Source organism: Oreochromis niloticus, linkage group LG9 (genome assembly GCF_001858045.2).
Source record: "Oreochromis niloticus isolate F11D_XX linkage group LG9, O_niloticus_UMD_NMBU, whole genome shotgun sequence".
Classification (NCBI taxonomy): domain Eukaryota; kingdom Metazoa; phylum Chordata; class Actinopteri; order Cichliformes; family Cichlidae; genus Oreochromis; species Oreochromis niloticus.
The window spans coordinates 2,233,947-2,261,407 of NC_031974.2; the positions used below are offsets into that span (position 1 = coordinate 2,233,947).

Consider the following 27,461-nt stretch of genomic DNA (forward strand, 5'->3'; position numbering starts at 1 on the left):
ATTTTTGTGTAGCTTTATGAATGAATTAAATTAATAAATTAACAAGAGTATTAAATAAAATCAACAAAGGGTCTTTCATAAACGATTTGTAATCTCTGATATTGTTGAAAAAGACCTGACCTGCGATTGACCTCTGTTCTGTGTTTTTATTGTTATGGGTTTTACAAAGTAAGCTAAAGATATCTCCATTAGCGCCTGAAATACACCGGCCTGGTGAATAGTTTAGGTTTTATTCTTTGTTTGTTCTTTTGCAAATCTGAGTCTCATAATTATAGCTTGAGTTTATTCTTAGTAAGTAAGTTAATATTATTTACATAATAAATTTAAATTAATGCACTTTATATTAGAGAGAGAAAAACAGAATGTTTCTCAGGTTCTGTCTACACATGGTAGTGCTGGGATATGCTGCAAATTTTGGTATTGATATGATACCAAATAAATACAGGGCCAGTATTGCTGATACCAATACTGATTTATTTAACACAAATGAACACAATTCAGTGCGCTACATGCTGACCTTACAGGACAGAAACAAAGTATGGATCCAATACCAGTACCAGTATGGTATTGATACTATCAATATCTGGATCGATCCCCCCACCTGTAACACATAGTCACACTACTTGCATTAAAAAACACACAACAACAAACTGTCCATGAGCGACAGTTTCAGAGATCAGCAGGTGGTAAATGTTTGACAAAACAGGTGTTCAGCCTGTAACAGGCATGTTTTCCCCACATGTTTGGGGAATGTTAGCGTTAGAACAAAGTGTTCTCAACCTCAGCACCTATTTGTTTGTCAAATTTAAAATTGGTTAAAAGTAGTTAGCAGCGTTGCCTTGCAGCAAGAGGGTCCTGGGTCTGAGTTCACCAGGCTTACTGACAGGAAGGATGAATGTTAAAAGCAAAAACAACAACAACAACAACAAAACAGTCCCCCAACATAGATCCTTGTGGAACTCCAGATGTTGTAACTGCAGATACAGAGAAGTATTTCACAATTTAACTAGTATTGCATACAAAACCACTGATACACATCTATCCAAATAATCAGGGGGTAAATCATAAGCATTTCAACTTTACTGTCAGTATTTGGATTTTATTTAGACTGTATTATTAGTATTTCATCTGGAATAGTATTTTCACTTCATTTTGGAATATTCTGGACTTGTTTCTCCGAATGGAAAACTTGAAAGAAAGAAAAAACTTCCAATATTATTTTCACAATGTTATTTATGAAGTATTTTTTCAGTTACAGAAAAAAATGCCAGGCAGAGTTAAGTCAAAAATGTAAGTCATTATTTTAAAAGTTCAACTTTGAGGCAGTTGGTTTAAATTTTGTCTCACCTCTGTCTGGTATGTTTTTTTTTCAGTGGCAGAAACAAACGTCCGTATTTTGTAGCCCTCCTATTCTTTAATAATAAAGAGTGCATGCGTGTGTCGGCGGTGCTGTGCGTATTTCCGAGGGAGCCTGAAGGCAACTGCAGTCAGTGGCCGCGGCGCTGTGAGCTGATCTTTGTGCGAACGAAGCAGCGCAGCAGTCGTAGTTAGCCACCGACAGCAAACACACTCAGAGACGGCAGCGGGACACCGATTTTTGGCCTGAAAACAACTCATCCGGCGATTACAAAGTGACTGGGACTGCTTTAAAATGGTAAGGTGACATTTTAGAGCTGGGCCGGGGAAGATTTTTTTTTCTCTCAGCCTGTTAAGCGGAGAGCCAGCACGCTAATGCTAGGCGGTTAGCGAACTGTTTTCCTGACTCATTATTGAGAAGCTCGAGGAGCTAGGCTGCCATTTTACACCAGGCTGTTAGTCTGTCCTGGCCTCTGCCTTTGACTGTAAGAAGACAGCCTTTATGTTGAATACAGTCCCAGTACCACACATGTGTGTAAGCGATTGATAAATGTGGGTCACATAGAGGCTGTGCTTTGATTTGAAGCTGGTCCATCCAGCGTTCGGGCAGCAGACGGAGCTACCAGGCTAATCGAGCCTCAGAGGCTAATGGGAGCTAGCAGTATTGCGTAGCAGCGCCTGACTCCATTCCGGGGAATAATCACAGTGAATATTTTCCAAATTAACAGATACTGGGGATCATTATATTCCAAATATGTCCAAGTATCCGTCGGGGGTAGGCTTTTTTCGAGCACATCCCTGTGAACCGTGTGGTGCGGTGCGGTCTGGTCATTCGAACAGGACACACTCCTGGAACAACTGGTGAAGCGGAGCAGCGATACGGTCGCTCATTTCCTAAGATATTAGGAGAAGCTCGAAGTCAGAGGTACTGCTGACACTGAGCTGCCAGAGGGAAGCAGCTGTTGGAAAACGTCTGTTTTCATACTAATCGAGATTCCTGGATATACGTCCTTACAGTTCTCCTTAATTTAAATAGTGCACTTATTTTAGACCCTGATCGTTAAAACGAGATATTAAGAGTCAATGACTATTGCACAGGATTCTAACTCTTTACTTTAGTTCACTTATTATTTCTTCCCTTTTATGGAGTCCTAGTATTTGTCAGTATACAGGACAATATAGAGCAAAAGTCTTGAGTTGAGTTACACCTCACTCCTTTGTGTTTTTCTGGAGTAATGGGAAATATGTGCAGCGATTTATAAAAAATTAAAATATAAATAAAGCAAAATCCGAGTTTTTACAAGTCTAAGGAGTTTGAGCCATGTTATCTGAGCACTCTTTAAAAAGTCCTCCAGGCTTCAGACATTCAAAGCTTTTCTTTGGATGTTTGTCTTTTGTTCTGGTCCGTCAACATGATCCCACAGTGCTTCAGTGCTGTGGGGCTCTGTGGAGGTGAATCCATAACTGACAGTCGTCAGTTGTCTGTTTTCTATTCATATATGTCTTTGCTACACGGACAGTGTGTGTGTGGGCTCATTGCTCTCATGAGTAACCATGGTATTGTATGGTGACTCATAATCTAAACATCACTGTTTATAATTCTGACCATTGATACACCACTGGATGAAGCATGATAGGGCCCCCAGTGGCTGTAGACACTCACTGGTGTGCTGCTCTCCTCACCTCAGTACATATTGACAAACAGAAATTTTAAATTCGGATTGATACATTTTTCTTTCTTTCTTTGAGGGCTCACTGTACAACATGTCAAGAAATGCCAAGACTTTGGCTAATAGTGCAAGAAATGTCTTCTGCATTTTTATTAAATATATTCAGCTAAACAAATCAGAAAAAGTGATAGTTTTTTCCCTCTGAAACTGGCCTGAAACAGAGTGAAAAAGCAGCTAAAGTCCAAAGAAAAACTTTGACAGACCTTCAGAAAGCTGGAGAAATATTCCAGCAGAAAGTTTTGCTCCTCAGGGAGAAAAACATAAAGAAGTGAGGGCATTGCTGTTTAAATGAAGCGCTGTAGGGCACTTTTTTCCCCCCACAATGGCATGAAGTGTTTAAATATGTGTTTTTAGGTGTCGAAATAGACTCAAATTATGGTAAAGTCCAAGTTTTAAACTTTGTTGCATAAATCTGCATCTTCGGCAGTATGTAATTGTGAAATAATCAGCTCAAAATTGTGTAATCAGAGTCACCTTATTACCTGTGCTTTCTCCTTCTTTGAGTTTGTCCTTATATTGATTTTAAAGCTGATTCTCCCACAGTGTTTTAAAATGCTGCAGTTCAGATGAGTTTTAAAGAGAGAAGTTTCTCCTCAGGGTTTAACGCCTGCTAGTTTTCTTTATCAGGGCTTTTATTTTGAAGGACAGTGTTAATTATTGGATTTTCATGTACACTTTTGTCCTCATAAGTGAGGCGTCACCTATTTGTTATTAAAAAAGAAAACTGATTATAAGGCCAACAGGTGACAAAAGGCTTTTATTATAGTGGGCCAAAGACATTAAAGGTATTCACCATCATCTGTTTTACCGTCTTCAGAGTCTAAACACACAAAGATGCCAAAGAGCAGTTATATTTACACCTTTGTTGAACCTGTTACTGTCCTGCTGTTTTTACTGGCCCTTTTGCTCAAATGTAAAAGCTGAAAGCTGAAATGCGTGTCTGATGGTTCACGTCATCTTGTTTCTACACTTTTGTTCAGCACGTGCAGGTTCAACAGAACTTGATGGCCTGAGTTTAAAAAGTACGTCGAGCACACTGATTGGCCGGCTCCTTGCAGTTGAGTTCACCTGTGAATCAAACCTTTGCTTGATTTGCTTTTCATGCTGGTATCAACCGGTTTTACCATTAAATGAAGTGTTTGAGGTACTGAAATGAGGAAACGTTTATTAGAGTCGTGAAAAATACAGCGAAAAGGCGAAGAGTTTGTTTCACATTTGTGACTGAATGTAGATCTGCATGAACTGTAAACCGGGGTTTCAGAAGGGTTAAGTTAACGCAGACGTACATTAAAGAACAAGGTTTGACTTGAAACTGATCACAATCTAAACCTTTACAGCAGGTGTTACCTGATCAGCAAGCATGAACATGAAGAAAAGTGTTTTTCTTCCTCAGCTGTTCCCATCCACTGCTGTTTGTTTTACAGTGACAAAGCTGTGGGATTAGAAAGGAAGATGAAATGAAATCTGCCTGTAAACAGACAGACGTCTTGTTTGGCTTCCATCTGTAAATTTGGCAGATTCTTGTAAACCTTGCTGGAGTTTTACCCCAAAAACACACCAGGTGTGTCTTTGGTGCCATGACTGATGCTGTTTTGTTCCAGCTTTGTAATCATATTCCAAGTGTTTCAGAAGAACTTGGTCTGCTTGGGGTCTTTTATTTTGAAAATTGAGCTCATTCTCTCTGCTGATTCTGCATCTGACTTCCTGTCCTTTTCATCAGCTCCGTGGAGCTCGACACAGATTCCTTAAAAAATAATAAACTGGGCTCTATTTTAAGCAACGTGAAGCCTCGCCTCTTTATTTCTAGCAGCATACAAGGGCGAGTGTAAAAGGTGCACAAGGTGCTAAACTACATTTATCTTAAAAGCTTTAGTAACTAATTAGTTATTATTGTTATTTATATTAGTCAAAAAAATCTACTAATAAGTTGTTTTGTAGATGGAGCCAGCTAGGAGTATATGTAGTAATGGAAAAATGGTCCAGTAAAACTCTTAACATGTTCTGGAAATATGGAAAATGTAATGCTGGACACTGATGAATAACTTAACAAATGCTGAATATTGATGCTGACCTTGACCTGCAGACCTGCTGTTACAGGCTGTGCTGAGAGTGAACACAGAGGAAGAACTGAGGGGTAGTATAGAAGGTCTATTGTAGGTCTTGGGTTTGTGTAGTAACCACGATAAAATAACTGCAGACCCATCCTTCCTCACTTACGTGGTTATTTGGTGGATTTGCCACAGGGCAAAACACAACAAAGAAAATGCTCGGTCATATTTTGAGCTCGGTCAGCCTCTTTATAGCTTGAAATAACACCAAAATACAGCCTGCGCGCTCTCCTCCTGACACGTTTATTGATGTTGTGGAGCTGTTTGTGGCACTCAGATATCCCTCATTCTGAGGCTTGCAGAGTTATGTTGCTTTTCCGTGTGTAACGTGATGGGAAATATGCATGTAAAGTGATTATTTTTTTTTTTTATTATTATTATTATTATTTTTTTCTGGTTGCCCTCTGCTCCTCATGATGGGCTCTTTCACAACAGCTCGCTGCCTCATGCTGAGTTCAGATGTCTCATCCTTTCTCTGCTCAGCATGGACGCCTGAAATCTGCCTGTTAAAGCAGTGTAAAGATGACTTGTGATCTCTGTGGGACATGACGCGCTTTGTAAACAGGACGGTGTCATTAGGAATACTTGGAAACAGCTAATAAAGAGATTTAGAAATTTAAAGGTGGGAAAGGGAAAACGTGTACTTATTTCTGTTGCTTGGTTAAATTTACTGAACATACTGTATGTGATGTTCACATTAATATCAGTGTTAGAAATTTACACCATATAGTTTTACTTGAATTGAATATACGTACAGATATGAGTGTACCAGCCTGATATCAGTGTTTTTCCAAACATTTCAAAGGATATTAATATAAAGTTTCATGAGCTCAAACTGAGAGGAGCTGACATAAGTGAACTGAGCATAGATTTAATTAAGGCCATAATCAATCTGATTAGGTTGGTGTCAGCGTAGAAGCTGATCCAGGGTGTGCATCAGTGCATAGAGCGCAAAGGAACAAATGTTTCCATTATTGGCTGATGTGCTGATTACTTCCTAAATTAGTCTGATTCATAATGTCTGTAAAATGTCCTTGATGATGATAATAACCAGAAGAGATGGAAATTCTTTTTGTCTATAATAAACCTCACACTGCATCATTGACAGGAATCAGTGATGGTTTCTGTCCAGGTCTGCGACACAGTTCAGTCAGTGCCACCAAACTATATATAGACCTGTACAGGGTTTTTCTGACCCAGGTGGCCTCTGGGAGCTGAAGTTTTACCTCGTTTAACAAGCGCTTTATTAAACTTGCTTATGCTTACATGCTTATGTAAATTAAACCAAGGAATTTTCTTCGGGTGGTCCTCACTTTAAAAAAAAATATATCGACACAAATAAATCTGCTGTAATTATAAAAAAAAAAGTTGAATTTTCTTCTTCTCACCACAGCAGTGGATCATTTACTGTAAACATCTGTGATGAATTCATTTTAGGAAGCATGTTATGATTAAAAGTACAGCTGTACATAGTAATGTGTACTCTTGGTCACACGAGTTAAGATGATCCTGTTGTATCATCTGGGACTCTGAGGGTTCGTCTGCTTGATGTTTGAGATCCTTGGATGTGACGCTGCTGATTGTAAAGTTGTTTTGTTTGTGTGCTCATCAGAAGCCGATTTATGTCACAGTGGTTCAGATTCGGCTGATTTTTAATGTTTGCTTCTGTTGGTAAAGCTCACATGTGAGCACTGCTGGCAGGTGTTGGTTTGTTTCCTGGTAAATGTAGGGTAATAGGTTGTGGAGTCTGTCCCAGACACACTGATACTGGGCTAATCTGATTTACTGAGCACTGCTTGTTCCTCGCTCTCTTTCTTCCTGCTTCCTTCCCGTTCAGCAAACCTCTCTCACGCTCGACTCGAGCTCAGAAACCAGAAAAATGCAGGTGAGCTGTGAACCTCGGGAGTAGGTTTACCTGTCGGCCACACTGTGGTTACAGGTAATTATCAGGTAGAGAGGTTGATATGAAAGCTCACAGAGGCTTTGAAGTTATTCTGCAGCAGCCGACCGCAGGGTAAGAACATACAGCAAATTTTTCTGGGCTTGACCTGACAGAGGTGTGTCATAAACCTGCCAACTCTCCGGTACAAAGTCTGTGAGACGCTGTTCACACTGACGTGTAAATAGAACTGAAGCCATAAGTGCTGTGGAGCGAGTGACTTTCTGCTTTAGTATTTGGTTTATTCATTGGCTCTAATTGTGCTGCTGATTTAAAGCATTTAACCGTTTGCAGTTGTCTCTGATAAGAAGTAACTGTAATCTTGACTTTGGGAGAAGCTTTTTGGGGGGGTGTGAGTTAAAATGACCTACACTACAATACACTTATTTTGGAAAGGCTGGTTTTAATGAACAGGATTGAAATAGGATTTCAAAGCCAAAGTGTCAAAGTCTAAAAGTAAGTTATAGAAACAGTGGAGATGAAAACAAACTGGAAGTAACCCAGACAGCTGTTTTCACACGTCTGCACATCTGGCTCATTAAGCTCCATTTTGGAATGAATAACTTTGTTGAACAGATTTTTCTGTCTCCTGGTTTAAAACTTTGAGTGACATGTTGTTCTTGACTTACCTGGTTACCTGGAGGTGCTGAAGCCCCGCCCACAATGAAAATCAGGACAGAAGAAGAAATGAAGTGAAACAAGTCTGACTGTTTAAAAGTGGCAGACATGGCTCTCTTTGAAGTCTCTGCTCTTTTCTTCATCGTTCTGTCTTTACTGTTTCTGAATGAGCTCCGCCCAGTCCCCAGCACACTGTTGGCATTACCCAGAATGCTGTTCAGCAGGGCCATTTTAGAAATGCGTAGTTTGTGTTAGTAATGGTTGTCATGATGCCATCTGACGACCATTCTGGTGCGCGAGCGCTCGCTGCAGTCTCCTAATGATGCGTGTTTCTTCTCAGGGAGAAAGTTAATTTATGTACAATAATTAACTTCTTATTGTACATAAAGCATATGATTAGAGCGCTGAAATGAGAAGAATGTAGTTAATACAGCACCTTTGTCAGTGTGCTTGTTAGCGCGCCTAGCGGCCAGTAGCACAGTGTACTTAAACCGCTTGGGAAGCCACAGGTGGTGCTTTGGCTTTCTCCTGCACTTACTGAGATCTTAAAGTCCAAAGAAGAAGAGTGGTGTTTTGTTGCTCCTCATGATGAAGCTTCTTCATAAACTGACATCAATAAGACTCCTGCGGGTCTTGTTGATGTCTGTGGTTCAGACTTATTTGGGTCAGCTGTCCGCGGACACGAGTCACGATAGGGCTGTGCGATATGACCAAAATCTCATATCCCGATATAAGAATTCTATCGTCCGATAACGATATAAATCACAAAAATGTAACATTTTCTGTAAAATCTGTGAATCTCGGGCAGCTGTCTTGCGGGAAGTGTTTCCAGCTGCGCGTCATGTAGCTGGAGTCGAGTGTTTTAACCGATGCATGAAATTATACATTTTTAGACATAAGTTGTAACGGCCGCCGTTTTCTTTGTGAGTATTTATTACGTGGCGTGCTGCGGGGAAAAGCCTGTTCTAACGTTTTAGTCTAAGGGTTATTTTTTTTAACACCTGACGGCTCTTTTTTACTTCTCAACCGTAAATAATCTGCTCTTTGATGTGATTCAGTTTATTTTGAAAAAACTCAACAGGATCTTGAGCTTTATTGTGAAAGGTTTATGTGGAACATAAACAAGTGGACACGCGATGCTGTTACCATCGTTGTTGCTAACGACAACGCATAAAAACAGGCGCTTGTTCGTCTGTAGTGTGGTTATATTAAATATAAGAGAAAGAGAGAACTTTAGGAAATTAATATAGCCACTACAGTGACCATCAGAACGATGAAAAAATATTGCCGTAAACAGTTTATTTTGCGACACCACGAAACAAACGATAGCGTAAAATGAAACGATAGACGTTTTTATATCGTCATCCGATATATATCGTTATATCGAACAGCCCTAAGTCACGACCTCTGAGCTCCGCTGCCTTCCTGCTGCACACAGAGGCGTTGTTGATAACCGTGGGCTGGGATTCCCATTTCACAACAAGCTCTCTGCAAGCTTCCGTTTCCTGTTACTCACCATCACACGGCTGTGGGGCTGATTATAGGTCAGGCACTGGATACCTGCTGCTGTGGGAATCTGAAAGCTGATCACAGCGCTGCTGTGAAGGGCACCTTTCTCGCCGCTGCAAGAACAGGAAGCGGCGGAGACTGAGCGCTCCTACACTCTTACCTGCTTTGGTCCAATGAGTATTCACAGGTATTGTCTGCCCCAGTTGCCACGGCAACAGCTCAGGTAGGGGCTGCCTTTTGCGAGTTTAAGTGAGGATCTGCTGAAGAGGAGCAGAAAGGCTACAAAGCTTGACTCAGTATGAAACTGTTAATAAGTTCAGGGAGGAAAACAAACACGCGAGGCTGCTGTGAAGTGGACATCACACTCATTTCTATTTTTAGTGTTTATACTAGAGCAGCTTTTTATGATTCACAGATCAAAATAACTCCTTGGGGATGTCCCCTGTCTGAAACAAGCTGAGCTGGAGCTGATTGCTGTGTTTAGGATCTTCCTCAGTGGCGTCAGCGCTCGTCTTCATCACACTGCAGTGTCTCAAGTGAGAATTACAGAAATCTGTTGTCTCTCCACTGGATGGGCGGGTGGCGAGGACAGGTTTGTGAACGAGGTGATTTAGGAGCATGAATTTCAGTGAACGCGACCTCAAGGTCAAAAGGTCTGAGGACAAGTTTTCTGAAAATCTTGTGAATACAATAACTTGAGAACGAGGCGAAGTAGGGCTTTGGAATTGATTTGATAAGCCCGCAGCAGTGAAGAAGGTGCTGTAGCCCAGGTGGCACGAAAGCGAGTTTTACTGTGATTCTAGTCAGACAGAAGCCAACACGAGTTGGTTATTTCTTCCTGAACACTGCGTATTATACCTGAGTAGTTGCCTGTTAGACGCTCACATAAGGTATCAATTAAAGACCCATTTCCAGTGTTTCACTTTCTATGGCTTCAGAAGCAGAGCTGTAGTTGAAACTACCTGCAATCGCCCAGACTGGTCGTTGGAAGGAAGTAAACAGACGATTTTGCGTGTGTCACGTCCTGAATATCAGGCCCTGATAGCCGTGAGTGGTCATGCCTGCTCCTGCTAAATATAGCAGCGCTTGCCTACACGAAGCAGCAGTTTGTGCCCGTCCACCCTCCTCTTCCTCCTCCAGTCACACAGCAGCAGCTTCAGTCTGTTTTCTCCTTCATGTCTGTTCTCAAATAGTCAGAATTATGAACACGGCTAGCAGTGAGCCGTGTCTTTTTATGATTACCCATTCTCTTTTAAACATAACATTAAATGTTAATAACTCACAAGGTTCGTGCCGAGCAGCTTTTCTTTATTTCACTTTTGTGGTTTCCCTGCAGAGCTTCAAAAATCCATCGAGGTTATTTGTGATTTTAAGGACAGCAATCTGTCGTTTATTCCTGGATGGTCAGCTAATGTTCATAAAACACGTTTGTTTACTTTAGTTGGTGTAATTATATCAACTAATAGAGCTGTTTATAATAAAATAATACCAATAATAGGTTTATTAGCCTCATGTGACTTCAAAGTTCATGAACTTGATGTTTGAGGACAGATTGTATTCTTTAAATTGGGACTTCAACATTGGAGAGAAATGTGCTGGTTTAGTCTTTGTGCTCTCAGCTGAAGGCCTGTAACTAAGAACAGCCTTATCTACTCTGCCTTCTGTCCCAAGATATCTTCTTTATAAGTTAAGTTCGGTTTTCAGTCCTCACTACACCGTCTCTGTTAGACCACGTCCTTACAAGTGATGACTCAATCTTAGCTGCAAGGGCTGCAGTTGGTGAGAGACTCTGTTTCCTGACAGGACGATGGCAGCCAACACAGAACATAAGCTAATAAGCTTTTTGAGCATACATACTGCTACCTGTGCATATTTCCTAACCATACAGATTCTTCAGGTTGTGATTGTAAATCAAAACAAAGAGCCAGTAAGTCGAGTGAAAAAAATCGTGTAAACTTTTTTAGGCTTAATTGTTGTGCTAAAACCAGCCAAAGGTGTGGTGTGTGACCGGATTGTAGTTCAGACCTCTGGCTGCTTTGTCCCGAGTGTCTTGGTCTCTCTGCGTCTCTGTGGCTTCAGAGATGTTGACGCTGCTCCTGCTCATGTCCTGTCAGCAGGGATGAAATTACAGCTGGAGGTCTCTCTGTTGTCCCTAATGATCCGGCCTCTCTGTGCTGCCGATGTTTACCCTCCTCGTGGTGCGATAGTCGTGACTCAGTCTTTCCCACAGGATGGGATTTTAAACTCTTTCCTGAATCTAGGAACCACATGGCTTCACGTTCCAAAGTTGAGCTGGAAAGAAATTCACTACCTCGCACGAAGCATGATCAAACCCCAACAACACCTTTTTTCTACTCGTATAATAAAGACAAGACTTTACAAGGTTTTTTCCCCCTCATAAATGTGCCAGTCTGAATTTTTATCTGATGTATTTGCCAGTGTTTTTTTTTCTTTTTTTCTTTTTCTCAATTATAAATTGCCTGTTGGCTTCCCAAACTTTCAAAATATAACCTGAGGAGTTATTCAGTAGTACGCCAATAGTTTGAAAACTCCCAAACAGACCTGTTTAATTGTTTTTAGCCTTTCAAGACAACAATTCAGTGTTTTCTGATTAATTTTGGATCTCCAAGAATGCGTTCCCATGCTTCCAAAGTAAACACAGATTATAAATGCAGGTTATTGTGTTTATGTGCGTTTCTCCTAGCAACCAAAAAAAACCCTTATTGACTGGAGGTGGAGTTCTTGTACAGTGAGGCTGTGGTAAGGGAAACTAGGCAAGCGCTGAAGTGGGCTAATCTCATTAGCTGACTGACGCCAGGGTCCGGTCAGCATTGTGTCTGCCGGCTCACATCCAGGTGTCAACAAGGTAAATCCAGGTAACCTACCTGGCTAATCACCTGCAGGGCCTGCTGCAGTGATTTTTCAGTGCCGTATGTTTGAAGTGAATCCTTAAAAACAGAAGTTTTGGTGAAGCTTTTATTTTTAAAGATTGTTAATCAGGTGGCTTTTTGTGTCTGTTTGTTTTCTTTGCAGGTCATCTGGTGAAGAGTGCCGAAGTTTTTAGGAGGAGTGGCAGACAGCGCCACCCAGGCGTGCAGAGTGGGACCCCTTCCCGTCTCACACAACTGACGACCAGCTTCCTGAGGCCGCTGCCATCATCCCCAGATGGACTTCAGACTCTGAGAGCAGAGTGAGGCAGTCGGGACCGAAATCAAGCGAAGGAGAGGAGGCGCAGGGGGAGGAGCACACGCTCACTGGAGCAGGAAAGGGAGGGCATTGGTAGGGAGCGGAGAGGACGCTGGGCTCCACCACGATGTCGTCAAATAGGACCCAGAACCCACACGGACTGAAACAGATAGGCCTGGACCAGATATGGGACGACCTGCGGGCTGGCATCCAGCAGGTGTACACGCGGCAAAGTATGGCCAAGTCACGCTACATGGAACTCTACACGTATCCTGTGTGACTGCGAGTGCTGCTGAGTGTGTGTGCGATCATACAAACCAGCTTTATTAAGTGTGATAAACCAGTGTGTTACTGAGCAAAAGGCAGGAGGGGCATTTAGGAGCAGGCACAATCAGTAAGCATCGGAGTAGCAGTCTGACACTGGCGTAACGGGATCTATCTAGAGGCAGTAAAGCTCTGGAGATTTCCATAGGTGTGGAAGGATTATTCATGGTTGGCTTCAGCTGCTCCGGATTGGCTCTGGCTTGCTCAGGATCTTAGGTCCTCTTTTGGCAGGACACGGCAGTGGGCTGTCAGCTTGTAGTCGCTCGAGTGCTGCGTTTGCTGCCGCGCTGGGCTGTGTTCGCTGCAGGCGTCCTGCGGTGGAGGCTCGACAGCAGTTTTTGGTCAGAAACGCTTCCTAGTCTGTCTCTGACTCCCCTCCAATCCCCACCATCCACTCATCTGTCTTTAAAATACGTATTTATTTGTTTTACTTACAGGAAATCCCCTGTAAAAAGCCACAGGTCCAGTAACTGTGATGTTTAAGAATAATTGTGTTAAATAATCAGGTTTCTGTCTCCACTGTATTATTGTGGGATCTTTACCTTACACTATAAAGCACCTTGAGGCAGCTATTGTTGTGATTTGGCACTATAAAAACTAAATGCAGTTGAAAAATTGAATTACATTATTAACCAAAGTTATCCTGATTAGGATTTTTGCTACATTCAAGCAGCCATAACTTCTGTTTTATTGCCTCTAATGATTAATCCCTGTGGCTGCCTTAAAAAGAACTGCAATATCCCTTTAGTGCTAAAAGTTAACAACCTAACAGCAAATATTTCCGTGTGTGTTTGTTTCAGATGGTTAATCTCACGAGCGTGTTACTTCCTTTTCTCTGAAGCCCAAACCTTTTTTCTAGTCGTTTGTTCCATTAATGAGTTTCACACACGGAGCAAACAGGAAGCAAACCTTTGATTCAGAGACGTGTTTTTGTGGTTGAAGAAATTGTGTTTGAAAGAATTTCACTTTCTGATGAAGACATTTGACTCCATTAACTCTTTATTAGACGCTCAGTTATCCACACTTACAACAAACTGTAAGACTAAATAGAAAATAAGATGATTGAACTCCAGATGAGATAAAGATTTCGTTTATTTTTTCCAAACGTTTAAAAATTTCTGTCATAGCAGCCAAGAAACTAACCATAAATAAGGCAGACACTGTACGAGTGCCTCCACAGCTGAGATAGGTGGCGTATATTCATAAGCCTGCAGCGATTTCATTTTCAGAGCCACTTGGCCTAAAAGGAAGAACATGGAGATTTCTTAATCTCCTGCCATAAATAGCTGAACTATCAACGTCTTCAGTGTTAATCTCATGGCATCGCTGCTTTAACTGTCTCTGCTTTAGCTCTTCTGACGTTCTCACACAGGTTTTGGTTTCTAAAGGCAAACAAACACTGAGAGTTAAGAGTCCCAATGATCAGATGTTGATGTTAGCGTACGTTATGATGCGCCGCGTTCTGAGTGACAGACTGAAACCTATGACAGCCATGTTTGGAGGTTTGGTGAAGCTCATACAAACACATCAGCACAGGGAACATGTAGGATGAAGTTCACTTTGTTCTCAGTAGAAGTTCATGTTAAGGGTCCCTGGTGGGCGGAGCCAAACAGACCTTCAGGGAACAGATTATCTGAGACTGACAACACAAGGTTAGTCTTTAATATGCTGCTGCAGGGTTTCGATTACTGACTGACCCTGAGCTTAATGTCCACACTGTAATCTGACCTCCACAGATTCTTTTCTCTAACCTTTGAGTATATTTTAAAAATTGGTTTCAAACGGCTTTATAATGTTTATCTATGTAAAAGAAAAGGTCTTTTTAACCTATTTAACTCCATAAAATGCATCTGCAGGGGACGTGATGTGAGCATAAAGTCTGAAGAGCTGATTATCCCCTCGTGCACCTTTCCTGCTAAAGGTTGCACATTTCCCTGAAGTATGAAATAAAATCCACTCGGCTGTGAAAGCTCAAAGCTGCGGTCATGTCCCTGCAGACGGCCCAGGTTTAAACTGGGCTCTGTGGAAATGTGCTGTGATTTCATGCATAAAAGGGAGAACGACAGCGGAGGACATTCCTCACATACTTGCTCATGATGTTACAAGCAGCCAGATGTGAGGAATGCAGCGGTTACCCTGATGTGACGTGTGCGCCTTAACCCTTCGATCAGACATGTATATAACTATTGTACCAGCGTCCACCAGTCCAGCCAGGGCCGGGGCTCCGTGCCTCCAGCAAAGCCCTCCAAAAAGTCCACCACTCCAGGCGGGGCTCAGTTTGTAGGCCTGGAGCTCTACAAGCGGCTCAAGGAGTTCCTGAAGAACTACCTGACCAGCCTACTCAAGGTGAGTCCACGGATACCAGTCACAGCCTCACCTAGCGCACCACGGACACCTTTCAACTCCTCCTCCCTTTGCTTTCCGTGTTATTGTCCGCAGGATGGCGAGGATCTGATGGACGAGTGCGTGTTGAAGTTTTACACCCAGCAGTGGGAGGACTACCGTTTCTCCAGTAAGGTCCTCAACGGGATCTGCGCCTACCTCAACCGTCACTGGGTCAGACGAGAGTGTGACGAGGGACGCAAGGGCATCTACGAGATATACTCGGTAAGTCTGACAGTTCCTTAATGTCCACAGATTTTCTGTTTGAATGCACAGAGTTAAAAACTTGGGCTGAATGTAGTTCCAGCATGTACTTTAGGTCCAGGAAGAAGGCCTTAAGAAGCCAATTTAAATATGTCACCTGTCCCCAAACAGCAGTTACAGAAAAGCTTTACTTGACCAGGTCACAGTACAAACAGATTCATAGCAAACAAACTGTTTTATTAAACTTGTGGTTCTCTTTCACTCTGCCTCCTCTCAGCTGGCACTCGTGACCTGGAGGGAGTGTTTATTCCGACCCCTCAACAAACAGGTGTGCACAGTTTTCCTTCTTAAAGAAACAGCACAGTGATTAAAATGCTGAATTCTGCATGTTTACTGAACCAAACCTCTCTCCCTGTCAGGTAACAAACGCCGTTCTGAAGCTGATAGAGAGAGAGAGGAACGGTGAGACCATCAACACCCGGCTCATCAGTGGTGTTGTCCAGTCTTATGGTAGGTCCTCGAGTACAACAGAGGAGTAACCAGACACAAGCAGGTTATGAGTATCAGCAATGATCAGAAACAGACTGAGAGCTGTGGATGATTTTCAGGCTAATGTGAAATTCTACTTTGTTTGGTGGGAACTCTGAACAGAGGCTGTGAGACTCACGTCATGTGTTGGGTTTAACAGGAGAGGCAGCGAAAACCAGTCGGTGATCAGAGCAGCAGACTGTCTGCAGTGTTTTAACCCGTCTCACTTCCATATAAATAAATGAAATCTACTCCCCATGCACCACCTGTGAAGGTGCTGGAGTCTGCACACGTGTTCACAGGAGCTGAAAATCTGACTAATTAAACCCAGCTGGAGATTTTTCTGACTGATTTTTGTGCAGCTGTTGAATGATTTGAAGGATTTCCGAGTAACCTAACATCTATTCTGCAAAGGTCACACATACATTATGTTTAAGATTTAACATGAAGAAATGTGAAGATGCCTCCTCACAGCTGATGCTAACCACAGCAACACAGGATTGAATGAAGCTGGTTGCTCACTGTGACTGACACGTGATCCGACCTGAGTCAGAATCTGTCTGCTGTCTGCGAGCAGATATTCAATGATTGTTATTTTAAATGAAAGGATCGTTTCAGACTAAATTACATTTGTAGACACTTCTGTTTTGGATGTATTAACAGGGATGTGGATGTTTTCATGTTGACCGGCTTTCATTAATCCCACCTCTGTCCTGCTGCAGTCGAGCTGGGCCTGAACGAGGAGGACGCCTTCGCCAAAGGCCCCACGCTGTCCGTGTACAAAGAATACTTTGAGTGTCAGTTCCTCACTGACACAGAACGTTTCTACACGCGTGAGAGCACAGAGTTCCTGCAGCAGAACCCCGTCACAGAGTACATGAAGAAGGTAGGCGCTGTGCTGTCCAGCTGCAAACAGCTGTGGGTGAATGAGCAGAGACATGTGGAGCTTTTAACGCTGAGCCGTGACCGGAGTCTGTCTGCTTTCCTGATTTCTCTTTTCCGTGTGCGTTTCCTCAGGCGGAGGCCCGCCTCCTGGAGGAGCAGCGGCGTGTGCAGGTTTACCTCCATGAATCCACCCAGGATGAACTGGCCCGGAAGTGTGAGCAAGTCCTCATCGAGAAGCATCTGGAGATCTTCCACACCGAGTTTCAGAACCTCCTGGACGCTGACAAGAACGAAGGTAGCCGTGTCGTTTGTTTCCACGTAGTTTGGGCTTTTTGGGGTCATCAGTTTACCTGCTGGATGGAAGAGGCGGCACCGTGACGTCCGCTGACAGTGAAATATTTTTACAGCTCTGAACCCCAATGCACGCTTAAAAGGAACTTTAACAGTTTGGACTCTGGTGTGTGTGTGTGTGTGTGTGTGTGTGTGTGTGTGTGTGTGTGCGCGCTGCATTCCACACACTCCCACCAATCCAACCTCTCCTGGATAACTCAAAGCTTTTATCTCCAGTAACGATGGTCTGGTGTTTCACACATGCAGCTCTTCCTCTCTGTGTTTCAGACCTGGGCAGGATGTACAACCTGGTGTCGCGGATCACAGACGGTCTGGGTGAGCTGAAGAAACTTCTAGAGACCCACATCCACAACCAGGGCCTGGCTGCCATCGAGAAGTGCGGCGAGGCAGCGCTCAACGTACGCAGGACTTTTTCTTTTTTTCACCTCAGTGTTTCTCACTAGTTTAATTTAACGAGTCGCCTGAAGGAGAGAAGGCTCTGAAGCTTCGTTTGTTTGTCAGTTAGCAGTGAGATGATAAACGTGTGGCCTGTTAGTCAAACAGACACGGAGACGAAATGAGTTTGTTTTTAAAACAGATTGATGGAGAGAATGTGGACACGTATAACTGAGCTCCATATCAGATGTACTAACAGAAGAATCACACTGTTATTGTTTTTGTTAAAAATGGTTCAGACGACTGAAAAGTGGAGCAAATGAGTGAATATAAATGAGCTCTGACCTGTGTGTGTGTGTGTGTGTGTGTGTTTCCAGGACCCCAAGGTGTACGTGCAGACCACCCTGGACGTCCATAAGAAGTACAACGCTTTGGTCATGTCTGCCTTCAACAACGACGCCGGCTTCGTGGCCGCACTCGACAAGGTCAGTAACCATGAGATGATGATAATAATAATGATAGTAATAATGATCCTCCACTGGATTCCTACAGGCAGGTGAAAGTTTCGACTCGTGGTTTTGTCTTTTGCAGGCGTGCGGTCGGTTCATCAACAACAACGCCGTCACCAGGATGGCTCAGTCGTCCAGCAAGTCTCCTGAGCTGCTGGCCAGATACTGCGACTCTTTACTGAAGAAGAGGTGGGTGATGTGCACGATACATGTGAGCCACACAGCTCAGCATGTCGCTGTCGTTTCTCTGGACTCCTCCTTCTGAGGCTTCTGCTGTTCTTTTAAATAAAGCCAAGCGTGCTCTCGTCAGCTCTTACTTTCTTCTTCCTCTGAATCTGTGATTTGTTTCTAACTGAGTCGACACTTTCAGTCCTAGAAGTAAAACGATGGACAAACAAATGATGAAAAGCTCTGTGACAGACAGAAGTGCACCATGACGGGTTTGTTTGGGCAGCTGTTGTTTCCTGATCAGTGGATGCTGTTCCACTGTGGGAATCTCCCCGGCAGGACTGCGCTCTCTCTGTGGGTTCAGTAACTCTGAGTGGCGTCTGGATCCTGACTGCTCTGTTAACCCTTTAAAACCGGTCGGAGCGGGCACGCTCTGTTTTGCGTAACTATTTTTAAACCCCAGTAGCTCTGCAACCACGTAAGCTAGAGCAATAATTTTTTTTGCATATGAAACCAGAGTTGTTGTACTTACATCTTATGCTATCAGCTTGTCCTAGGTCACAGTTTCCTTCCACATATAGCTTTGCAAAAACTGCATAAAAAGTGCTTGCAGCAACAAAAACATAATATTTCAGAAACAAGCTTTGCCGATCCGATCAGCTGTTCATAACACTTCCTACGCTGGAATAGACGTCAGCACGAACTTTCGCATGTCCGCCATTACCTGCCAGAAACCGGAAGTGACATCATTTTTGCGGAAATGTAGTTTTTTTTTTTACCATCAGGGCCTCATGAGCCTATACTGGTGTTTTTAAAAGTTATGTTTGACTTTAAGACTTTCTGTGTCGTTTCTGGGATGCTTAGGACTCATATTGCACTGCTGGAAATAGTTTATTTTGACGCACATGCTGTTTTTTTGCAAATTTGCATTATAATATTTATTTTTGTTTTTCCTGCAGTATATAAAAATTGGTGTATTTCAAAAATAAAACTATGAAGACACTTAAAATAAATTTCCTGTGGTTGGAAACTAGTTTGTGCAACTTTTTTGTATTTACAGTTTTGAGGGATAAGCCTCTTAAATTTCTCTAACTAGAAATATATGTTAAAAAAACAAAAACGATTTTCAATTTTTTTGTAGTTTATTGCACTTTTTTGCAATTTATGTAATTACTATGCACTTACTGCATACATATTATTAAAATGTGGGCTATAATGGTTGTATTGATGTATATCAACTTGAAATGCTCCCAAAATTGGCACTACAGCATGTAAAAATATAATATAAGCTCTGGTGGACTTGGTTCTATGGTAGGTCTTAAAGGGTTAAACTCAGGACAAAAACAAAAAGACACTTTTCAAAGCGAGTGAGGTGGACGAAGCTGCTTAAGAGCAGCAGAAAGATGCTTGGAGTGTGAGAGTGATGGAGCAGAGACAGTGTTTACATCCTTCATCCACACAGAGGGATGATTTAGCTTTACTTCAGAGGCTGAACAAGATGATAGCATCTGCCTGGCTCTTCTGTAATTTAACCTCCACATGAGATTTAAAAAAACAAAAAAACATTTTGTTTATTTTTGTTTCCTTTTCAGCTCCAAAAACCCAGAGGAGGCTGAACTGGAGGACACTCTGAACCAAGTGGTGAGATGCTCTGACCTGCAGTTCTCTGTAAGGTTACGTCTCTTAGTTTTGCAGTGAAACCAAACAATCCACGGTGTTTCCTCTCTTAGATGGTTGTGTTCAAGTACATCGAGGACAAAGACGTTTTCCAGAAGTTTTACGCCAAGATGCTGGCCAAACGTCTGGTCCACCAGAACAGTGCCAGCGACGACGCCGAGGCCAGCATGATCTCCAAACTCAAGGTCCGAATCACACCTGTGTGCACTCGTTACACACTCCAGGCAGCGTGCGTGTGCGTGTGTGTCGACTGCTGGGTTGTTTTGACGACTTCTTCTCCTCTTGCAGCAAGCGTGCGGCTTCGAGTACACGTCCAAACTGCAGCGAATGTTCCAGGACATCGGAGTCAGCAAGGACCTGAACGAGCAGTTCAAGAAGCACCTGACCAACTCTGAGCCGCTGGACTGTAAGCACGCACGTACACACACACACACACACACACACACACACACACACACACACACACACACACACAGAGCTGTCTAAAATCAAATAGAAATTCAAAATAAAGTCTCACATGTGTATAAAGATGGACGTAGTTTCTGGTCTCCAGCAGTGTCATTGTGTTTGTGTCACAGTGGACTTCAGCATCCAGGTTCTGAGCTCCGGCTCTTGGCCTTTCCAGCAGTCCTGCACCTTCGCTCTGCCCTCAGAGGTAATCCAGCTCGCTTTAAAATTCATTTTTCTAATTTCATTCCGTTTCACTCGGGTTCTTGCTGATTTCAGAGATAAAACTCTGACTTGTGAAGATCAAAGTCGTGATTTTTATAAAGAAACCTCTCCTCCCTCCAGGCGTGTGTGCTTCCACCTTTTCAAGGTAAGATTGGAAAAGGATTCCCACATTTCATCTCAGAGGATCAATAAGTCATAAAAACATGATCAAGCAGTGCTGCTGGTAATGAAAACGAGCTGCTAGTGTGTTGACTACTTTAATGATGTGACATGAAGGAGAAGTTGGAGGTGTTTTCATAATGTTTCTTATGAGTTATTGATCCCAGGAGTTCAAAGACATGAATGTCTTTTCCAACCAAACCTTGAAAAGTGAAGCGAAAAAAGGTTTTCCCCTCATAAATGTTTCGGTGTCTGGTAACTTTAACACGTCGTAGGTTTTGTGATCCGGCAGCATCTGAAACTTTTATTTTTGAAGCTCTAGTTTAGTGTTTCTTTAACTAAATCTCTCCTCTAAAAACAGAAGGACACAGTTTGATGTTCTCATTAAACATTTAAAGCTCAGTGTGGATGTTTGAGTGATCAGTCATCAAAGACGATGCTGAGGTGAGATTACAGCAGAGATGTGCAGACACACGACTGCAGAAGTTAGAAAGTTGGGAAAAATAAATAAAACAAGTTTCAAAGTGGGTCACAGCTTTGTGCCCTGATTTATGAGCGCGTGTCGGTGTCGATTGGTGTTAATAACAAGATCCCTTAAAGGGCCACAGACCTCAGCTTGAGTACCGTGGCTCTGACCCTCTCCCTCTCCTCCTGCACAGCTGGAGCGGAGCTATCAGCGCTTCACGGCGTTCTACGCCAGCAGGCACAGCGGCAGGAAGCTCACCTGGCTGTATCACCTGTCCAAAGGAGAGCTGGTCACAAACTGCTTCAAGAACAGGTACGCATGCAGTCTGTGGGCGCACAGGAAGGGGGCGCTGTGACGCCACAGCCTCCCAGCCAGTTCTGGTTATTAGGTGAACTTATTTATTTCCCCCGAGGATAAAATCTGAATCAAAACTGTGAAGTTTCATAAATCAGCCATGAAAGTTACATAAAAATATATTTGAGATTCTTGCGCAGTGACTTTGTTTGCAGTAAATGTATTTTTCTATCTTACCAAGTTTATATTTCACGCCGGAGTAAATGAAACACCACTTTAGGGACTATTTTCAGAGGCGGATTAATACACACGTGGGACTCTAGTGAGTATTTGGTGTTTTAAGATATTTGTGACAGAGGAGCAGAATCTGAGGTCGGTGCTGAAGTCTTGTTTTGTGGTGACTCTCAGGCTGGTTGCAGACCTGCAGAGCTCTGAGCGCACCGTCGTGAGGTATGTGTGGCGGCCGCGAGGAGCCGAGCCCACGCCGCTTCTTACTGTTGCTGTGCTTGTTGACAGGTACACGCTGCAGGCCTCCACCTTCCAGATGGCCATCCTGCTGCAGTACAACACAGAGGACAGCTACACGGTGCAGCAGCTCACTGACAGCACACAGATCAAAACTGTAAGCGCACAAACATCAGCGCCTTCATTCGCTCTGCTCTGCGACCGAGGAGCAGGCGTCTCTGACCCGCTCTCTGCTCTGTTTTCAGGACATTTTGGTTCAAGTTCTTCAGATTCTGTTAAAATCGAAGCTGCTGGTGAGTCACACTTTCTGTCAGAGGAGGTGAAACCCTCACGTGTGGCTGGTCTTTAGTTTCCATAGAAACGTTTTAGTAATGGTAGACCTGATCCTGAATCCAAACTTTGTGTCCGTCAGGTTTTGGAGGACGAGAATGCCAACGTGGACGAGGTGGAGTTCAAGTCCGACACCGTCATCAAACTCTTCCTTGGATATAAGAAGTGAGACACGGTCCACCTTAAATCCTCCTTAAATCAATAAACCTGTGATGTAGGAGTTTAAGGAGGATGCTGAAGCTTGTTGCTCTTGTTTGCTGCGCAGTAAGAAGCTGAGGGTGAACATCAACGTGCCGATGAAGACGGAGCAGAAACAGGAGCAGGAGACGACTCACAAGAACATCGAGGAGGATCGAAAGCTCCTCATCCAGGTGCAGCTCCCACTCCACTCCACTCCACCCTCGGCATCACGTTTAAAACGTGCTAAAAAGACCAGAGAGCAAAAAAAAAAAAAACACTGAGCTTTTCCTCCGTCTCCAGCGGAGCCATATGAGGGTATGAAGGGACATAAAGTGGTACAATGCAGCTTCTGCTCCCCTAAAAGTCAGACCAGAAATATACGAGCATGAACACACAGACAGAAACACACAACAAGAATCTACCGAACCAGAATCTCAGAGTTCAACAAGAGCAAACCAGGAAACGTTTGTTTGAATGTGTGACAGAAGCACATAAACAAACCCGGCCTCTAATCCAAACAAATAATTTTGCTAAAGATTTTTATTCTTATCTGCATTAAAGTAACGGTGTGTATAATCCAGCTATGGTGGCTGATGTTTTAAATAGTGAGCTTATCTGAAACTGTAGAACAGTGAATGCTAAAATATTTTATGATCTAAATCAGATTCAAACACATAAAACGCCACAAGACGGTCGACCCTGTGAAGGCGGGAAAACTGGAGGCGTGTACCGCTTCTCTGCCTCCTGTAGTCACTCTGTAAATTAAAAAAATGGGTTAAAGGGCGTCTTTAGGGATCTGCTGCCAAAACCTAAAAATATTTCACATGTTGTAAACATATGTAAAGGCGCGGTCACTGGGCATGAATCAGAGTTTGACTCTCCGAGGCTCCATGCACACTTGAAGGGTGGTGGTGTGATGGAGCCAGCTGTCAGATTTGCCTTCCTGCTCTTACACGGTGCTCCTGTGTCCCCTTCAGGCTGCCATAGTGAGGATCATGAAGATGAGGAAGGTCCTGAAGCACCAGCAGCTCCTGGCTGAAGTCCTGAACCAGCTGTCATCCCGGTTCAAACCCCGAGTCCCCGTCATCAAGGTACACACGTGTGTGTGTGTGTGTGTGTGTGTGTGTGTGTGTGGCTCCGAGTGTGACGTGTATTTTGTCTCCCCCCTGTGGACAGAAATGCATCGACATCCTGATCGAGAAGGAGTACCTGGAGCGAGTGGACGGCGAGAAGGACACGTACAGCTACCTGGCCTGAGCGCCACCCGCCCTCCCCGCCTGCCTGCCCGCCTGTCGCCGCCGGCTCTCCTTAGTTTAATTTTAATTTGTTATCTTTTTTTGTTTGTTTTTTTATTTTTAATTTTATGTCTGAGTAATAAAGTGTGGATCCCTCTGAGCGTGACCACCCTGATGATGACCGCCACCAAACCCGAGGAGGGGGAGGGGCATCTCGCTCCTCTTTCCTCAGAGATGAAGGAACGAAAACACCCCTCCTCTCGAAACCGGGAAACCCCTTCTACATGCTCGCCCGTCCCCGCCTCATCCGTGCGACTCGAATGCTCACTTCCTTGTTGTCATACTGTAAAAAAACAACCACAGACTGAGAGGAATAAACAAGTCCCGCCTCCCCAATCACCACCCCCATCCCCTTTACATAAGCGTGATGAAATAGCCTACAGCCAATCAGAGGAGAGCCGCATCCAAAGGTTTCTGCATGCTACTGCCTACCTGCGCCACAGCGACCACGAAAAAGATTCTCACGTAAGCATAAAGAGCGGAGTTGCCCGGGCCGCTGCCGCCGCACGCCCACCGAATCTACGCCGGTCCTGTAACTTAAAGTCCGCCACTGCATTGGAGGAGGAGGAGCCGCTGAGGTCGCGTCAGAGCGAGGTCGGTGGGTTCGAGCAGGAGTCTCTGTACCGAACGGTGGACATTTGTATAGTGTGGTTCATTTTCTAAATGTGTGATGAATAAAAACAAGGAAAGATTTCTCTAATGCCCGCCTCCCCCGACACTCTGTTCACGCTGCCGCCTCATGTTTAAAGGGCCGGTACACCCTGAAATCACACTCAAATGGTTCTGCTCTGTGGGTCAGAGGTCAGGTCCTCAGTCACTGCACAGCTATAGGCTCGGGTTAATGGTGGACGGACAGGTGAGGGTCACCTGATGATCACCTGGTTTTATTTTATTTAAATGTGTGTTCGATGTCTCTGATGTCCTCTTCAGCTCCCAATGTTTGAGCAGAAGCTCGCTGACCTCAGAGGGCGTCTCGCTGTTTTATGGTTAACATGTTTAGCTCCGCTGCTGCCACATTCAAGCAAGTCGGAGCTGCAGCCCACCAGCTGCTGGAATATATTTTTACTTGGAGAGACATGGTTCAGTAATGTTTGAGTTTACTCACTGCTGCTTTATAACAACTGAAAAATGTAACGAGCACTTTGACCACAGGGAGGCAGCGATTCTCCACTCGGGTTTGGAGTCGTCTGATCGAGCTTTGAGCTGTCCATGTTTCATCTCAGTGCATCATTTCTGTTTCAAACAGTTTGTTCATCGTTCAGTTTGAGTTTCAGTGCAGTCAGATATATTTAATATTTTGATTTAAAAACCTTAATGTCTGTTTTAAATAATAAATTCATAATAAAATACTCTGGCATGATGTAATTATTTAAATTCTTTAAATAAATATTTTTAAAGCTGTTGGATAAAACTGGTTTTAATTGTGACACTTTGGGACTTTTCATCACTCCGAGGATCTGCAGGCTGAGTGACACACGGGTCTGCAGACGCTCATGTTGTGCATCTCATGTTGGCTGCTGCAGGTTTCAGTTTGAACACTGTGCTGCCAAACAGGTGTTTGACTAAAAACCTGTTTGACCTGAAAGTGGTGGCAGAAGTCGTCTGGAAGGACTCCTGTGTGATTTCTTAGGAGTGTTGATTTCTATTTAAAACAGAAATGATGCACTCGCACATAAAAATGACCCGTCTGCACTGGAATAAGTCGCATGACTAATATGCATTTTGCACAGGTGACTACCAACCCCATAGATTGGATTCAGTACTGAGTCGCTGCTCCACCCGGTGGTTCAAAGCGGTATTACACGAGTAAAGGTATTAAATAACCATATTTGGATGGAGAGGTTGGAGTCTTGATGAATGGAGCGTCCACAAGCTGAGCACAACACACAGACACAGGTTAATAAAATATTTGCGTGTCACTGAAGTCGAAGCACACTTCCTGGAGTCACCCACCAAACTTGAAGCTTCAAACAGGTGAGTTATTAAATGAAAGTTCATATAAAGGTGGAAATGTTCTGTGGAGGCTTATGGAGCCTCATGTGGCCGTCGGAGGAACTGCAGCTCTGAAAGTTTTACCTGGACTGTACCTGTGATGAAGGACTCGCGCTGAGCGGATGTAGACAACAGAAAGAAAATAGTCCCTGCATGAAAAAAAGCACGTAAGTGTTTTTGGATATTTTAATGGAATTAGAGGTTCATGATTTCTTTGAGCACCACAAAGTGTTTTTATCAAAAATGAGGCTGATGTCTCGAACACTGGGCAACCTGCACGATGTGAGGAGAAACCTGAGACCTCAGAGCTGATGCAGACTTACTTTGGGTGGTGGTGACTGAGGAGGAAACGCATGAAGCAGAGGAAGTTCCTGCTTCAGGCAGATTAGAGCTGAGATTCACTACAAAAAGAGGCAAGTCTGATTATCTGTAAAACTGAAACGTTCTCACTGGAGTTTCCACATCTCATCTCAGGAACCTGACAACCTTTATTCCACACACAGAGTTCCTGCAGCTCTTTGAATTTATTAAATGCTAACAATCAGTTTATCAGGGACAACAGATAATACTAGTGATGGGTAGATGAGGCCTTGTGAAGCGTTTCAGCACATTCCCCAAACTGTGTCGATACTGTGTCGACACAGTGTTGCTGTTTTGCTCCATACTGACACCTGCTGGACCTTAAATATCATTGCAGGCAACTTACTTGAGACTCACAACAGACACTGATTCAATGACCTAGTCATACTTGTACACTGTAAGGTATTGTACTTTCCATGAAATCATTTTATCTTTTACGTTTCAAATATTGTAGACATCTTTAAAATACATTGTGAATGACATTAGGTGAAAATTAAAATGAAAGTATTGTGAATGTAATATTACCCATTTGACTCAGAGTTTATTATAAAATTCTATTCAGAAAAATAAGTTTATCCAATGTTTTTGCATTCAGTCTATTGCGTTTTTTTGACACCATTTCCCCACCTTTGGAAAACTCACAGGCACAGATGAAGCTGGGGTACACAAAAACTGTAAAGCCAGGTGGAAAAGGTTCAGATAAGATGTCTTCCTATTCCCCCAGTACGTTAAAGCAGGGGTGTCCAAAGTCCGGCCCGCGGGCCAAATGCGGCCCGCGGTCCATTTTTAATTGGCCCTCAAGTAATTTTATAAATAGAATAGAGTATGGCCCGCACTTCAACTTTTACTTGAGTGTATTGCACTTCTTAGTTTTAACACCAGGGGGAGCTACTGTTGATCGAGGCAGTTGCTCCACCAAAAAGGACAATCACAGAAGAAATTTACCCCCAAGTTACCAAACATGGCAGAACCAAAGAAGCAAAGTGAGTGCAGAAAATTTCAGACATGGTGGGAGAGTGAATATTTCTTCAAAGAACTCAAGGGGAAGTGTGTCTGTTTGATCTGCACTGAAACTGTGGCAGTTATGAAAGAGTATAATGTACGACGTCATTATGAAACCAAACATCAGGCCTATGCATCCTACACTGGTGCTGAGCGAGAGCAGAAATTAAAGCAAAGGGTAGCTATCCTGCAGGGTCAGCAACAGTATTTTTTTTCGTGTTAAAATTGTCCAGGAAAAGGCTCCAATAGCAGCTATGAGGTCGCCCAACTCATCGCAAGACATGGCAAGCCTTTTTCAGATGGAGACCTCATAAAACGCTGCCTCGTTAAAGTCACCGAAATAATGTGCCCGGAAACAGTGCAGGACTTCAACAACGTCAGCATGTCCAGAAATCCA

General features: G+C 43.4%; 1 protein-coding gene across 1 annotated transcript; it reads left to right on the forward strand.

The window, feature by feature from the left end:
* Nucleotides 1-1,467: 1,467 nt before the first annotated feature.
* On the forward strand, nucleotides 1,468-25,059 carry LOC100699353 (cullin-1). Its single transcript, XM_003459470.5, has 22 exons — nucleotides 1,468-1,654; nucleotides 12,294-12,713; nucleotides 14,942-15,116; nucleotides 15,210-15,377; nucleotides 15,634-15,684; nucleotides 15,776-15,866; nucleotides 16,607-16,770; nucleotides 16,902-17,064; nucleotides 17,388-17,518; nucleotides 17,873-17,980; nucleotides 18,087-18,193; nucleotides 19,765-19,813; nucleotides 19,903-20,034; nucleotides 20,138-20,255; nucleotides 20,428-20,504; nucleotides 21,340-21,458; nucleotides 21,957-22,062; nucleotides 22,151-22,198; nucleotides 22,318-22,400; nucleotides 22,501-22,606; nucleotides 23,393-23,506; nucleotides 23,592-25,059. The coding sequence occupies exons 2-22, from the start codon at nucleotides 12,574-12,576 to the stop codon at nucleotides 23,670-23,672; spliced, it is 2,331 nt and encodes a 776-aa protein (XP_003459518.1). The 5' UTR covers nucleotides 1,468-1,654; nucleotides 12,294-12,573; the 3' UTR covers nucleotides 23,673-25,059.
* The last annotated feature ends 2,402 nt before the right edge of the window (nucleotides 25,060-27,461 follow it).